The sequence below is a fragment of the Aspergillus oryzae genome, chromosome 2, assembly GCF_000184455.2.
Source record: "Aspergillus oryzae RIB40 DNA, chromosome 2".
NCBI lineage: Eukaryota > Fungi > Ascomycota > Eurotiomycetes > Eurotiales > Aspergillaceae > Aspergillus > Aspergillus oryzae.
The window spans coordinates 1,247,273-1,263,974 of record NC_036436.1 but is presented as its reverse complement, the minus strand read 5'-3'; the positions used below and the strand labels follow the sequence as shown (position 1 = coordinate 1,263,974).

Sequence of the window (16,702 nt, the reverse complement as noted above, 5' to 3'; positions counted from 1 at the left end):
GCTCCCTTGCAAGGAAATTCTTCGTGGTTCTCGATGTGGGACAATTCGGTTGGTCAACGAGGATCTAGGAGATACTGTCGTACTACTGTCAGATTCTTTAATAGCTGGTGTTCAACAATGTTGACTTTCATGTTGAATATCCACAATGGACAGAATATAAATACCTAAAAAAGCACACCTACAGCCAAAAACACAAAATTACTACACGGCCTGTTAAGAGGCGAAGTAGAATCCATCGCGAGAGTCTGGGAATTATATTCGTCAACATTGTCAAAGTACTGTGAAGTATTTTCAAAATCGAAATTGTTGTCGCCAGCGTCCCTGATACCGAGATTACGATCATAGGACAGTTCCCTCATCGACTCGATGAATAGCAGCAAGAATGGGAAGACTTAGTCCGAGCTACAAACAGACATGGTAACTTGCCCCCTGCTCGTGGCGGTTTTCAGCAAAGGCCTTGAAACCCACAAGGACAATTCCAGTTCCCTGGACCCAATGAAGTAAAGTCTGATTTCAGCATATTCTTTTGCCTTATGTATTGATTCAATGTCTCTGACATTGAGGTGGACATCAGGTTTTATGCACCTAGCCAGCATGGAATTATTCCGAACAATTAGTATATCGTGTACGGCTCTCATACGATTGACGTATCATCCTTTGGGTGCTACAAGCTAGAGCCTTGTTTCTGGTTGATTTGTCCATTGGACTGGTGGCAGATTCACGAAATAGGAGCACTTTGATGAGGGACTCTGCTTTTATAATCGACACCCCACTAACATTCGGGGTTAGATTGGACCTTAACGGTGTATGAGAAAACATACGGGCGTACTCCATGGAACGAAATGTACCTGCACCCAAAAACAATCCATGAGTCTGATCTTGTGACCATCTTCAACCCATTCTCGCAGGGGGTTTTATTCTTCGGTTCATCTTTATATGTTTGAACCCCTTCGTCCGAGTTATGGCTACGTCAGAGTCCATACAGATGCCACTGATTATGAGCAGGTTGACCGTCCACTGGCTGAGCATCACAACAAGTTATGGTGATGGTTCGTCAATCACTCCGACTCGTCGCTCGTCCCTCCTGCGTTCCCAGTTTGATTGCATGGAGGAGGATGAGGAAGTATATATATTGGAGTTCACCACGAGTGTTAAGCTGAAGACAGCACATGCGATGACAAACCAATGAAGGCTAACAGCTTTCTCATTGCCATCTTCCCAGTCCTCCAGGAGATATGGCTAACACTGATGCTTGGGTGTATCACTTCCACAACAGGCGGGAGTGCTCGGGGAATCATGGGTCTTTGGATAACAGACCATCGGAACCGCACTTTTATGGACATCTGCGCATATCATATACATACAATCATCTCCATCGTTTACTTAGGGTAAGTCCATTCTGGCGCTGAATTGATTTACAGTCATTACCGCATTTGAGTCTCCGTAGCAACAGGACAGCTGTACGAGCTGGATTAAACCCAAGGGCAGAAGCTCTCCTTGACTGTTACCGGGTACCATATTATGCTGGGTATATAGACTAACAAGTCCAGTGGATTCGAAAGACCAACAGAGACCCACATCCTCCATGGCGGTGTCGTCATTCCACCGCGAAGGAGGAAGACAATGAAATGGGGGAAGCCATCGAGGTGGAAAATGATATTGTCATGAAGGACGTTCGCTAGTGAGGATTCGAATTGTATGGATGAGCTCAATTGAAATAAACCACAAGGCCCCAGTACTTCGACGACTTCTGGGACGCCACCAGAGCTGGCAATGCGCAGCAACACGCGCTGGAGTAGTCACTATGGCCCTTCGAGGCTGCCAGGACCTATAGCTAGGCTCACAAATTACCCAGAAACAATTTCTTTTACCCCTACAATCTGCCGTCGGCTGTCTGCGTTTCCAGAACTAGCTCGCTATTCTCACAAGGAAACCAGTGGATGGTTATTAGGCTATATATCTCACACACTGGTTTACTATCCTTGGAGCCGATGATCTTAACGATCTAGGCATTATGACCAATGGCAGTATTGAAAACGAAGCACTTGCAAGGGTGAGGATCAACCTCATTCTACAAGCCATTCTAAAGGAACGGAGGCCACTTGCACCCCCCACCAAATAGACCCAAAGGATGGGCTTAGGGTTCGAAACCCCACTGACGACACTATTCACGTCTAAATAGCCATACACCGCGGCACAATCACTACATACCATAAACAGGGTCGACATAGTTTCCGTTTCTTCTCTTCTGCGTTTTCCAGGGCTAGTATGGTGGATGACTCTGAGAGCCTTCTTCAAAGAGGTCCCTAAAGATCAAGATCATGGGAAATCCAAACAATCTACGAGCAGAAAACTACACAGTCGCTTAACTAGAGGACCTATTCAGTGATGCTTAAAGAACCATACCGAAGGCAGTTACTACGCAACCGAGTAAAGGGCTTCAAACCGTTGATTTTAACATTCTACTGTTTGAGGATCAGACGCCCAGAATGCAAAGCAATTTGCTTATATTATTTGTGCGATATAGGGGAAATACAATCAGGCGTCTGATGAATCAGCTATACGATATGCTAATAAGGCTGATAAAGCATTTCATATGCAAGACCTTTATTCTCAGGCCTTGTTTATGAAGTACAGAATCGACGGGATACTCGATAACGAATTATTCAACAGGGATGATGTTTAATTATAGTCAAAGGGCTCTAATATAGTCGATTCTATTCAAGGCAAGGAGACGGACTCGGACTAGGTCATCATGTCGCCCGTACTTACTGATAGGAACTTCCTGCTGTGGCTCCTTTACATATTTTCGATTCTATGCTGCGTCAACTTCTTTTGTCTTATCAGTCTATTTGCTCTTTGATATTTTTATTACTGAACTCGTCCTGCTCCTGGAGCCGCCGGTGGTTGGTGGAAAGCTTGCAGTAGACATGGTGACGGAAGCCGGAGGAACTCCCCTCTTGGTGATACCATGATCGAGCTTAACAAAGTGATCGGGGACTCATTTCAGGTCATTGTGGATGGCTCGACAGGGAGTGGGAACTACTACCAGGCGTGGCCATTCTTGATAGACAGCAGAGACCTGCAGAGAAGGGGATACGCGAGGACAAACCTTGTGTGGGCAAGTGGATCGTGGAACTATTGCCAAATGGAAAGTGGTCCTAAACGTCCACGACCCCAAAGCATACGGCTAGCCACCGAAGAACACACGATTATCTGACTGATTTCTGTGGAAAGTACGACTACACTACAGATGAGGATGATGAACAGACCATTGTAAATGCTCGCGATGCTCCAGTAACTCTAGGACGAATATCAACCTAAACCATGTTGCAGTGGGCGACGAGAAGGGGGCGGGGAGAACACGGGGGTTATACAGCAAGGCCTTAACTAATGATATAGAGGGTGTGCGCCTTGGTAAGGTATCGACTGACATTTGCTAGCCACTACGAACATGACCGTTACTACCACTATTACAGTGGTCAAGATTGAGAACTTGGAGTAAGTTCAGTCTGGTGCTGAATTGATTTACGGTTAAATATTGATATGGGCTTCGCCAATTTCAAGGCGACTAGCGGCACAGGGTTACCATCATGTCTGGCTGTACAACCAAGAGCAGAAGATTATCCCGGACCATTGTGTGCGCCAGCGTTGGACGATGTGGGTGGTGCAACGTCTGGACCGGGGGGAAGGATATGAAATATAGGCAGTCACCAATCAACACCTGGTGGAGCAGTTGCTGGTCTCCCTGTATAGCCAAGAAACAGGTATCACCGACTTTGAAGCAGTACCATGACACCCACGGTTATTTCGCAAAAGCGATCGCACTAGATCGGCTAATAGGGAATGTGTACTGGCCGACACTAGTTGGGCAAGAATGTCCCCGATATGGTACTCAGCATATCAAGAAAGTGTGTCCTCGTCCATCAGGGTATCCGCGAAGATACTGCGCTCATTAGTTACGGGAATTAGGGCTTCCATCCTTTAAAAAGGCAAAGTTCATACAATCGTCATACTTTGCTTACAGTATTCTAGCTCTCTACGCGGGATCTCGATCAAGAGAAGCTCGTGTTCCTTACAGAGTATATACCGGCTGAATTACTTATGGGCACGCCATTATTTCTATTTGACTTTCTGGGCACTATTTTAATCCACAGAGGTCTAAAGACACTGCGTTTACGTCTACTGCTGAAAAGAAAAGCCAGTTTTGGGCCTGCCCGAGTAAGTACTTTCAAAGTATCGACCCTTATGACTATGGCCAGAAACAACCTCTCGCTCTTTTGGAGTACGCATTTGAACATGCGAGACTCCTAGTTGGGCCAGTGACGAGGATAGAAGAACGGCTACCGGATAGCCAGACTTATGTGTGTTCTCACCGAATTAGTTAGAGAACTGAAAGCAGAAGGTATGAAAAGAGAATGTCATGATGCTGGCTGAAGGACTCCACGGCCAGTTCGGAAAATTCAAGTTTGTTTTCAAAGCAACCCAGACTGTGAATCGGTCTCTTTCCAAAACTTTTTAGAATTTGCCTGCCTGTATCGAGGGCATCTGTCCAAGAAACCCCTTTTCCATGGCTCTTATTAGAGCTGCAAAGCGTTTTACTGAGGAAAGATGTCTACATTTATTATAAGCAGAGATACTAGCAATATGGCATCGATACTATGTCAGCCAAACGGTCTCTACAGAGGAAGGTGATCACCCAATAATCTTAACCGACATATTGCTAATAAACACATTGAAAATAACCGGAATCACAGGGGCCAGAAAGAAGAACCGTCTTTTGGAGGAAAATTATAAAGGAAACGGGGGACAATATGTTCTAGTAACAAATATCCGCTGAGACGAGATCCATTCGTCTCAAATTCCCTGGTTCACACGACCCTGTTGCCCTCCCTGTCCCTCCTACTTTGCGGACATACTTTTCAATACATGTCCCGTCTAGCCTGGGGCAACATGACTTCGATAGTCGAGCTAAGAGAAGCGGGACCCAACCTCTATAAAAAAAATCAGCATATCCGTATCCAATTCCTGAAATAACTGCTCGCGATGGTTTTAGCTTTGCGTGTGAGGGATATTGCTCTGATGTTGTACTGGTTATTGGCAAGAAGTAGGATATAGGTATAGCAGATACCTCTTTTATTAGTCGCAAGGCCTTTCTAAGAAAGTATATATTACCTCTACTTACCCTTATAATTAGTGCTAGGCGGGAAGCACCCTCCGAAGTTAGAAGCTGCACGGGAAATGGTGTCGACAGTATCTCTGGAAATATCATCGACGAATTATCACCTGCTCAACAAAGAACGCTTCACGCTTTCCGCCAAACGAGGGAGCCAGATATGTGTATCAGAATAGCAACCAGGGCACGTGCAACGCTGTTGGATGCTTGGAAAAGAATGTGCGCGATGCCGGTGCCGACATTCGCAGATCGTCGACGCGGTGTCTTAAGATAGGCCCATCATTTCCCCCCTACAAACCTACCGATGCTATGTTCTTGCTTGTTATACCATGCTGAATCTGATCCAGCCGGGATGTGTAAGATATAATATATGGTGGAGGCATAATATACAACGCCACACTCAACGAGCTCATGCCTACGCTTCGCCCGTTGTCAGTTGGATCCCGGGCTTACACGATCTCGACACAGGCGTTTTACCTGACGACTACTGGACTTTAGTTGACACGATTTGGGGTCCGATCCTGACCGGCAACTGGCCTCCACGTAACACCAAGTTGTCTGATAGCTGGTGCGTCCTCGCCATCATTGGTTTGCCTGTGACTGGGTCTCGCTGATGGGGACTGAGAGTTATCAAAGCAAATCATCTCTGATAGATCGGGAGTTTTTATCATTGTTATGGAAGGCGACTTTCCGGAGGCAACAGATATAACTGTTATACACTACCGGGGGCAGATCTGATTTTGGATGATTGAGGAATGAGTAGCATGAAAATAGGTAGCAGCTGGTACGTATGCACTGGGTATATTGTCTATGGTATATAACACCGCAGCCACATTAAAATCGGAGATTAAGCTCCTACCCTGCAAAGAAGAGAACATCCTCCGGGCTCACGAAACAAACATACCAAGAGACTTATTAAGGAAAAATTCTGTAATGTCGATGAGACAGAAGACATTGATATCGCGCTATACAGGTGTGGCCACCGACGATTCTTTCCTGGTGATGCAACGGTCTGGGCACTGGCTCAACCACTCACTCACAATAATATGCATATGTCACACTTAGCAGCTGCCATGGTCGCGATCATTCTTGGAGTTGGAGAACTTCTAGATTGAACAACCGCGAAGGAACATCCTACAACTACTGCGCCCATTCTAGGAAAACGCAGCACAATTCGAAAGTATTGGAGCCTGGCATCCGTGGCGTTCGTCTTATTGGGAAATTAGTATCATTTCTCACTATACCATTCTCCAGCGAAACTGCCAGTTAGCTCAACCAATGGCTGATCCAGACGAAGGGTATGTTCATAGATGGCGAAAGTCCCCGGCTGACTGGCCCGCGCGATTGTCCAACACCCTTAGTTAATGGTTGTGAATTAAATACATTGCGAAATCCTAAAGATGGCAATCTGTCCGATTTATATCCGCTCTTTACTCACAGTTACTTTTACAATACAATACTTGGCAAGACCTTTATATTGGTTTCCGATGCCAAAAGCTTTCTACCAATGGTTGGTTAAACGAGAACACCGAATCGTTTGGCAGTCATATCACACAGAGGTCAAGAAACCTAACTGGTTTAAATTCGCAATAACTTGTATACTTGCTGCCATGTCAAGCGACGCCAAAGCGAGCAGTGCAAGATACGGGGGTTTACTACTGAGCACACTGATAGCAACCTTCGAGCGGCATATACCTACACACTGAGAACGCTATGGCAAACTCAGTGCATAACTCAAGAGTAGTTCTCTTCAGGAGTCTGAGAGGCTGAGAGGCGCACATATCATCCCGTTCTCGTATGTGTCATGGGACAAGTCAGGGATAGTATGTCCTCGGTGGATGGACATTCATATACTAAATTACACAGTTCACACCGCAGGCAAAGTAATCCAGACGATTACCCACATGCATACCTTTCAGTTACTAGTTGTATTGCTTTGTTGTTACTCGTTTGGTTTATCTTCATTTTTATTTCTCTTTTGTAAGATTGATAGGATTATCTTGGTTACTGGCATTCACATGCAACGATAACCTTATGTCGACTGTTAATATTGTGTACAATCAATTCAAACTCCAGTCGTCAAAGTTACGATTCATTCCCAAACCACACCACCTTCTCCTTCCTAACCAGTTAGAGATATCACCTTGTTCAGTTGACTGCGTATAGTGCTACGCCACAGCCGCCCAATGCTGTGCAGTGTAAAGCCTCGTGGATCCTACCCCACCGACACCCGTACTAGGATCAAGATGATTAGATGGCGCACTTCCAGTCTGCTCCCATTCGTCAGTATTTTGGTGCTGGCTTGGCGAGGTAAAGCATTATGAATGGTCATCGATGTTTAATAATGAGGCCAGTGCGCTTTTATGTCGCCGTCCGAAAGGGGTATGATCCCCCCGCCAACAGAGGAAAACATTTCATTCGTGATCTCGACGTTCGCCTCCGGATCTGAGTCGCAAACATGTAGAACTCTCTTGAGGATACCGGCATGAATCCTAGGCACTCCACCATCGTAGAGGGGGTGACGCATGGCTCGCCGGTGAATCCCTAAGCTTTACGTCTTGTTTTATGCCGTGGACAGGTGCCTATACTAGTCTGCTTTAGTTGTCGCAAAGTAACCTGTAAGCTGCGTTATCAATCAACGTCGATGGTCGAGGACACGGCGCTTCTGGTTGAAAACAGAAGGGTATGTGTTAGCCCTAAACCGCCAAGGTGGCTGAACGGGACTAGTGAGTCGCAACAATCTGTTGAAGTCCAGACGGGGACCCTCGTTCCTTGACCAGGAAGGTTGCTAAAGCGACGGTGGTCAAACCTATCGGCGATGTGAACCATTGACAAATACGGGGATATCTTAGGGCTTACCAGAAGGCCTTGGGAGGGGCGATCCGTGGTCGCCGAGAAGGTAGCATATCCATCAAACATCGGACATAGGTGGAGGATTGTGCATGTCATCTTGATCATCTTCCTAAGAACGCATGGACCAAATGAAGCCCACTATAACACGGCTATAGGCTCCTGATTGTGCATCGGTGGGCCTATCAGATAGAGAACGACTAGGTAACAGATACGAGGGAGGGGCGACACTCGTATCCAATGTATCGGTGATTGGGCCTGGTTGAGAGAACCGTCGCGGAACCGGTTCGATAGAATGCAGGGGTAAACATGATATGACTCGCCAAGGTGGGGAGCATTGATTGGGGATATAATTAACCATTGATGGGAGACAATTGTACAACGTCTGGGCATGTGCAGGCCATTCGACCTATGAGGATGAATTCAGTTCCCGTGTATTGAGATTTCACGAGGTCGGGTTCATTTGCATTCTTTGGTGAAAAGCAGACATGCGCTATAAAGCTTGGTCGGAGGCCTCAACACCAATCAGATCGCTCCCTCTTTCACACGGTTGGTATGCAAGTGGCTCGATTCGGCAGTGAGACCGTAAGGCATATTGCGAGAAATAAATGTCAGCCCAGCCGAACTCGGTCTCCGTTCCAACTGTCATTGCAAAAGATGAAACTCGTAACCTGGATGATTAGTTGCCCTGTGCGCGCCCACTCAACCCACTTTTTCTCCAATCATGACCTCTGGCGATCGGATAGCTTGGCCTCGAGGGACGGAGTGTCCCGTTGCTGGCGTAGTCTACGAGCTATAACTTAACTTTCTCCCTAGTTCGTTAGGTACCTAGGGTCAGGTAAAAGGTGGAGTAAGGAAAATTATCCTGACACCCCGAGGTTCCGGGTAAACGGGACATCTTCTCTCCTTTGAATGCGACCGTCTCCTCTTTAGAAAAAGTGAAGGTCTTTTTAACAGGCCCAGTGGTATAATCCGGTATGATATGATACAGGACTTTCAAGCCCAGAGACAATCACATTGTTCGTCCATTTTGAGACCTAATGAGAGAGTCGGACGCAGTCGTCGATTAGGCCTCAATGACGTAAGGGTACGTATGATAGGAGAGGAACAACCCTGGAACCTCCCCATGGATCTGAATGGACACCTATGAATATTGACGTGCATAAGGGAAGGCCAAAGATGTCCTTCCATGTCAGGAAGGTCTCCCCATGCATCTTGACACCTATCCGTCGTGGATCCATGTCTTCCTATACTCTTTTTCTTTCACTCCCGCCCGGCTGGCTTTCCCTTCCGATCAGATTTAGGGTTTCACGAATAGGAAAAAGGAAATGCGATCAATAGGCTGCGCTGCGGATTATATCAGCTCTTCATGAATCAACTTGACACCTATCTTTCGTGGACCGAAACCCCCCTCAACTGCCTAAAACAGAAATGAATAAGGCCCCCCTTGTCATCATTCGGTCGTGGCTGGAGAGGGGGAAAGGTCGCTCTAATTTAGCTGCGCCGCGTGGGATGGGTCAGACTGCGACACACATCATGCAGATCATGGGTAGCTAGCTCTCTTTTCATTTCATTGTAAGTTTCGATGGATTTCCAATGGCCTGGAGAAGGAGGAAACTTAGTCGGACTAAACCAAGTAAACTCTAGTCCGACATTACCAGATTCGGCTTCTGGTAGATGCACTAAATTCCCCGCGCCGCTGGCCCTCCAGGTATGGAAGTAGTCTGGGACCTTGGAAACGAGGTGCAGCCACAGCACCATACGATGTGCGGACCCAGGGTTGTGTAGATAAGTGTCGGTCTGAGGGTACTACCTACTCAGATATCAGGCGTGAGGTGTTGGAAAAGCCTCCTCTTTGAAGGGCCTGTCGTGGCGTTCGTTTCATGCTCGTGTGGTAGTTAACCCATTAAGGTACTGTCGAGAACACAGACCTCCGGTCCAAGCTCACCGCGCGAAGCTAAAGTCGTGGCCGCTCCTCGATTGGTCAGTCTTTAGCCGGCAGCTAAATTATTTTGCAGGTCTTGGATGATGTATGAATTCGAATTGATCTACATCATTAGAGACCGTTGGATCCTTCTGGGAAATGGATGGAATGGCTTTTCGAGCGACATTGGAAGATGCTAGAAAAGACACCGACAGTATAGAGGTTGGCTAGAATGGCCGAGACTGATGGGGCGGGACAAATAAGCGGAAAAGAGAGTTGATCAGAGGCATTTGGACCCACGGAACACCCAAGATCAACGATCCAGAAGGGACTGTTAGGCGTCGATTGACAGGTGCCACCACGAAGTAGGTTTCTTCCCCCTTCCAAAGTGGTGGCCTTTTGTATCTTCATTTTTATTTTTATTTTTCAAAATTTTTTTTCTTGCCTTTCGGACCAATTCGAAAGCCAGTGAACAGGTCAACTTACTACTCCGTAGCAAGGTAGATGGACTGGTTGAAGCATACGAGACATGGAGAGTATCAGAGAGGCAAAGAGATTGATAGAGACAATAATTCATGTTGCATTCGTGATGGAAGACAGTCCCCTGGTACCGGGATACGACGTGCTATTGTCATGGAAAGTAGATGATGTAGCAGATGGAGCCATGAGTCGTTGACGATGTACGGAAAAAAGTGCCATACGTAATGACGCTGGGGTTCCGACTGAGTGCTTGGCGTCGTGAGAAATCCGCCACTGGAAAAATTCGCATTCTGGGTTACATGTTTTTCCTTTAAATCTTTTTCCTTATATTCTTTTTTTAAATTAAAACAATAATGAAATACTCCATAAAATAGTTGAATAATTTATATATTGTCTTTCTACGAGCCAGCAAAAAAGTATCCATCAAGTCTAAGGGAAGAAGATCAAAGTTATGATAGCATCAAAGATAAACGCTAGGGTGGTGCCATGAATAGGATGGAATGACTTTTGAGTGTCCCAACCAAGTGCCAAGGATCAAATCCATAGCCAGCCAAAAAGGTTCAGATTTCTCGGCACCGATACTTTACAATACAAGCCAGTCAGACCCAATACCTGCCACCAACCGAACAGCCAGTAGAATCTGGTGTTCTCATCGAAATTTCCGCGGAGCCTATCTTTATCGATAGCCGACTTACTGTACAACTTCCCCTTACTAGTAGATTAAGTTCCCCACCCAGAGAAATTTTAAGAATTAAAAAAAGAAAAAGGGATTGCGAAACTATATCCCTGTGAGAGAGAGTATCTTGCATCCCATAGAAACCAGATCGTACTAAACGGTGACAAGACCACTGACTGTGGCAGCCATACCTTAATTGTACAGTACATCGGTACAGACATACGAACATACATACATAGTAACATGCATTCCTCTTATTCTTGATGGGCCCCCCTCCTTTTTCCCACCTGACAAGAAACAACCCTCTCTACTCTAGCTTAATCACCACCTCAACCACATCGTTCCCTCTCCGCCATCGTCACCCTCTGCACTCCACCATCGTGAACAACCATTTTCCCTCCCTCCCTTCTTCCTTTTTTTTTTTTTCTTCCCTCCCCCTTCTTCTCCCTTCCCCCACTAAATTCCGTACGACTCTTCCTTTTTCAATTTTTCCTTCTCCCCCGTTTCTCGTTGTTCACTTTATAATTTATCCTTATCTATAAGAATCTTTTCCTTAATATCCTTCATTTCTCCTCCATTGGTCGCCATTATTCTAGAAAAGTCACCCACCGGCCGCCTCGAGTTTCTATACTTGGTCACTTCTTTCCTTCGGGCCCCTCCCCTCCGGTACTCCACGCCGATCCGGACTCGTCGTTGCCGCGCAGAGTAGCCGAAACGTCGACTGCATGCTGGTGCTGTAGCAGGTCTATCGCCCGGATATTTTTGTACTCGCCGCCAATCCCACCGCTGTCCGGCACACGGTTGTCTCGTCAGTCGACTTGCTTGGCTGTCATTACTTTCGTTCCAGTCAAATTCCGAGAGTAATGCAGTCCCATTCGTGCGCAGTATCAGAGCTTCCCATCGGCTCGCCCTAAATCGAGCGGTTCTGTCGAGAAAAGGTAATAGCTATAAAAGAAATTCCAAATTAAGGGAAGAAACGCAAGGGAGGAATAAGAGTGTCAAAAACAGGGAGTAGTGAGGGGGCCACAAAGAAAAGGATGCTCTGTTGCAACTAGAACAGAGTTGGTTCGAATATTTGAAGACATGAAAATGACTGATCGGCCCCCTTCAGTATCCGGTCTGGAGGAACCCATTAATTACCTTGCCCGAAATGGCCATATATCGGACAGCGCCCGCAGACAAGCCCGGGATAAGCCCCGTGAGGGCTCGGATTCGTCGCAATCGTCAACAGAGGTCGAGGTGAAACCGTCCGTGACCAGGCCACCAACCGCCAAACTGCCCCTCCAGAACGATCTAGCGGACGGCCAAACCGCTCTTCGTCATCCGTTCTCGCATCTCTATCATTCCTCCAGTACCTCGCGATCACCCTCCACCCGAACCTCTTCGAGTTCACTTCAAGCATTGAACGAGGATAGTGTTGTAGATGCTCGATCGGAACTCGGCGCGATCGGACGGATTCCCCTTCCTCGGAGGAGTTCCCACCTGGGGCAGTCGGATACTCAAGCTCCCGAATACCCAGTCTATCCCGATCAATCCTACGCTGTCCTCCAGTCTCAGGTCCATCCTACTTATCAGCATCCGTCTCTCCGTTCGCGGAACTCCTACCCATCACAAACCGAGGTTCTTGGACGATTTGCCCCATCGCGTGCCTCTCGTACAGCAGGCAATACCCCAGTGTCCAGTCCGGGGCTATTTTCTGTCCGTAGCCCTCTTCGTTCAACCTCTTCACTCGTATCAGATGATGAAGGCCGCATCAGCAGCCCGTCCCTCCATCCGACCCATCTGCAGCCACCGAAAGAGTAAGTTTCATTTAGGTGCCTTCTTTATGTGTCGTCGCTTACAGGTATCCACAGAACACATACAGCTGAAGTGGACAGAGATACTGTGACTGGAAACAAAGTTATTAATCAATATGAGATTCTGGAAGAGCTCGGACGCGGCGAGCATGGGAAAGTGAAACTAGGGAGACACGTGGGCACTCGCCAGAAGGTCGCCATTAAGATTGTCCAGCGGTATTCGAAAAGACGCCGCCTGGGGAAGCTTGGGAATCCCGAGGACAAGGTGAAGAAGGAAGTTGCGATCCTGAAGAAGGCGCGGCACCCAAACGTGGTTAGCCTCCTAGAGGTCATCGATGACCCCAATCGCCAGAAGGTATATATCGTCCTTGAATATGTTGAGAACGGTGAAATCATCTGGCGGCGACGAGGCCTGCGTGAAATCGTCCATGTGGATAAACGTCGACTGGAGCGCGAAAAAGCAGGCATTCCGGATTCCCCCTCGTTCATGGAAGAATGTCAGCAGTATGTCCGGACTGCCCAGCATCTCCGCCGCCAACGCGAAAGGGCCCGTGAGCGACGTCAAATTCAGGCCGAACACGCTCAGGAAGGCCCTATTCCGGCCTGGAGTTTAGAGCACGGAGCGGAGTCGGATGATGAATTAGGTCCCGAATTGACGGTCACTCGTACGCCGAGCTGTTCGAAGACCAGCCATGAAGACATTCAGTCCTCTCCCAGCCATTCCTCCCATGATGCGGCCTTAGCTGCAGTGGAGGGCAGTATGTATGGGTCTTATGTGGATTATTCCTTCGAAAGACGGTTTAGCACAGCGTCGAGTAGCTTTGGATACGCACCTTCGGAACCTGAATGGACGCCCGACGACGATGATATGTCTTATGTTCCCTGTTTGACACTCGACGAAGCACGCAACGCTTTCCGAGACTCCTTGCTTGGTCTCGAGTATCTCCACTACCAGGGTATCATTCACCGTGATATTAAGCCTGCAAATCTCCTGCTCACCAGCAACCACCGTGTTAAAATATCGGACTTCGGTGTATCTTACCTAGGGCGGCCCATGAGGGATGAGGACGAAGAGCAAGTTGGAGAGACCGACGCGACTGAGCTGGATGACGCTCGGGAACTTTCTAAAACGGTTGGAACGCCTGCTTTCTACGCTCCTGAGCTGTGTTATACAGGCGAAGAGTTCGTCGACGCCCTTGGGTCCGCCCCGCGGATTACCGGTGCTATCGATGTTTGGTCCCTTGGCGTAACTCTTTATGGTATGATCTTTGGGCGCTTGCCATTTGTCTCCGATGATGAATACAGTATGTTCCAAACGATTGTGAAGAAGGAAGTCTTCATCCCACGCAAACGCCTGAAACCTGTTGAGGATGACCCTGACACTGTCGGTCAATGGCCTCGTTCTGATAATAGCGCTAAGCGAATGGAAGATGAGCTCGGGTATGAGGAGATCGACGATGAGTTGTTTGACTTGTTGAAACGCCTCCTCACGAAGGATCCGGTGAAGAGAATCACTGTGAAAGAGATCAAGCATCATCCTTGGGTCTTGGACGGTCTACCCAATCCCAGAGCGTGGGTCGAGGAGACTGATCCAGGGTATCTGAGTAAAGGTAAAAGGATTGAAGTGTCTAATGAGGAGGTTACAACGGCCGTGAGCAAAGTACCGTTTATACAACGTGTGCGATCCAATGTTGCCAAGTGGTCCAACTACCTTACCGGGAGGTCGAAGGATAAAGATACTCGCAAGCGTACTTCTAGTGCGGCTCCCTCAGTCGAGTCTTCCTCCACTTCAAGTACCAACAGTATTGGAAAGTACCTTTGGGACAGTCGTCGTGCTAGTCTCAGGGATGAAGACTTTCTGCGGCCACCCCGCCTAAGCAAGGATGGTGAGCATCCCCTCTCACAGAGTGTCACCGCAAGCCCGGTGGGTCGGGATGAGCAAACTTGTTATTTCGAGGGAGCCCTGGTGAATTCACCCATATCGCTTGACCGGACCCCACGGCCTGAGCCACCAGAGCGTGCCGTATCTACGTTGTCGACAGCCGAATCTGCAAAAACAATCAAGGCAACGAATAACAATTCCAACCCGGCACCCCAAAGAACCGTCACCCCCGCTCGTATGGAGACCGCAGGGACTACAAATGTCGGCGGCCTATTTGGCGGTGCAAGCCTTCGACTGGCCAGAGGACTCCAGTCGGGAGAGCGGCGCTCAGATAAGTCGGTCTCCGAGACTGCGTCCTTGGATGGGGACCGTCACTGCGAGCCCACCTTGGCGTTGAGCGTCGCATCTGCGATTGGCCAACATTCGAATCTGCTGCCAGAGGAGGACGTATCCTTGTTACGGGTTGAAGGATCGAACACGATACCTTCAGGTCACCGCCGCAACCGCTCCCATCAACTGCCGGGCAAGTCTTCCACCGAGCCTTTTCATCTCACCAAGGAAGCCTTACTACGTAAGCGACGGAGTGACATTGAACCTCCCACCAATGGGCTCAAGTCATGTTATCGTAGGGGAAGCGAGCCATCTACGAAGGATTGCATCAACCTACGATCCGAGGTGCAGGCCCGAGCTACGGACTCGCTCGGTGAAAATATCTTTTCCGACTCTCCGCCTGGGGGCCTGACTACATCGCCTCCGTCTGCTGCCTCGTCCTCACTCGAGGACTACACCAGTGGAATGTCTCAGAGCGCTTCTCATCCGAGTATACCATCCGTCGCCTCCGGGGTGTCATCGCTTTCTAGTGGAGGTGATACGTCAGGGAAAGATGGCGTTCCAGCAATTCAAGTTCCATCGATCCTTCGGACGGGTGAAACCGTTAAAGCACCGCAGACAAACCTGGCACGATCCGCGGATGATGATGAGTCTCGGTATTACTGCGACGATGAAAATGAGTCGGAGGACGACTCTGAGGACGAGGGCATTGTCTTTGGTAAAAAGAAGGCAACCCCCCAAAAACCAATTATACGTGGTTGCACCCTGCCCAAGTCCTGACCTATAGATGCCAGCGTCCATGATCAAAACCATTTCGTTGATGGTCGGCTCGCAGCCGAAGAAAAGTTCCTTTGGATCTTACTCGCTTCACCATGTCATTATTTGTGTCGCCTCGTATGGTTATATGTTCTCTTTTTCCGTTTCCTTTTTTCTTTCTTATAACAGCTTGCCATTCCATTCTTCTGGGGCTCGGTTTCGCATGTATACATTTTATTGTTGGGTTTACCTTCTTATTTGTGTTTGCCTTCCCTAGCCTATATGGTAAACTGGGGAAGGCCTTTCTTACTTCGGGATGTGCGAGACACTGATCCATTGCTTGTACATATATTTGCATTGATGGCACGTCTATATTTGGCTTTCTGTCACCTTGCCCTTGGTTCCTCTATGTTTCCCCTATTGCCGCTTTGTCGGGAAGCCTACGAAAGACGCTAGGCATTCGCTTTTTCTCCTTCGATGCAATTTCCATCTGCGCCTTTTGCGTCTATATATACTTCTGTTCGGTTTGGTGCATCAGGGCTCGGGGCATCAGTGATTTTTCTTTGTATGTAATGCCGGCATGAGGAGGACACAGTGTGGGATAAGGATACACAGAGCGGTCGGTTCCATTAGAGAACCCGCAAGACTCATGACCATGTCTTTCCTATTTGTGTGAGTTGAATGATGGTGATGACTAGCAAACGGGGCCTCTAGAAGCCCCTAAGAAGTTGCATTTACAACTATATCTGAGATTATGAGACGAATACAAAGACTCACTGGTTTCGGTGGCATCGTATCTTCAGATTTTGACTTGACGAAACGTAGGTGGGAC

General features: G+C 47.9%; 1 protein-coding gene across 1 annotated transcript; it reads left to right on the top strand.

The window, feature by feature from the left end:
* Positions 1-12,256: 12,256 nt before the first annotated feature.
* Positions 12,257-15,894, top strand: AO090001000493 (putative serine/threonine protein kinase; the record flags this gene model as incomplete). Its single annotated transcript, XM_023234578.1, has 3 exons — positions 12,257-12,304; positions 12,658-12,905; positions 12,960-15,894. The coding sequence occupies 3 exons, from the start codon at positions 12,257-12,259 to the stop codon at positions 15,892-15,894; spliced, it is 3,231 nt and encodes a 1,076-aa protein (XP_023089687.1).
* Between the last annotated feature and the right edge of the window lie 808 nt (positions 15,895-16,702).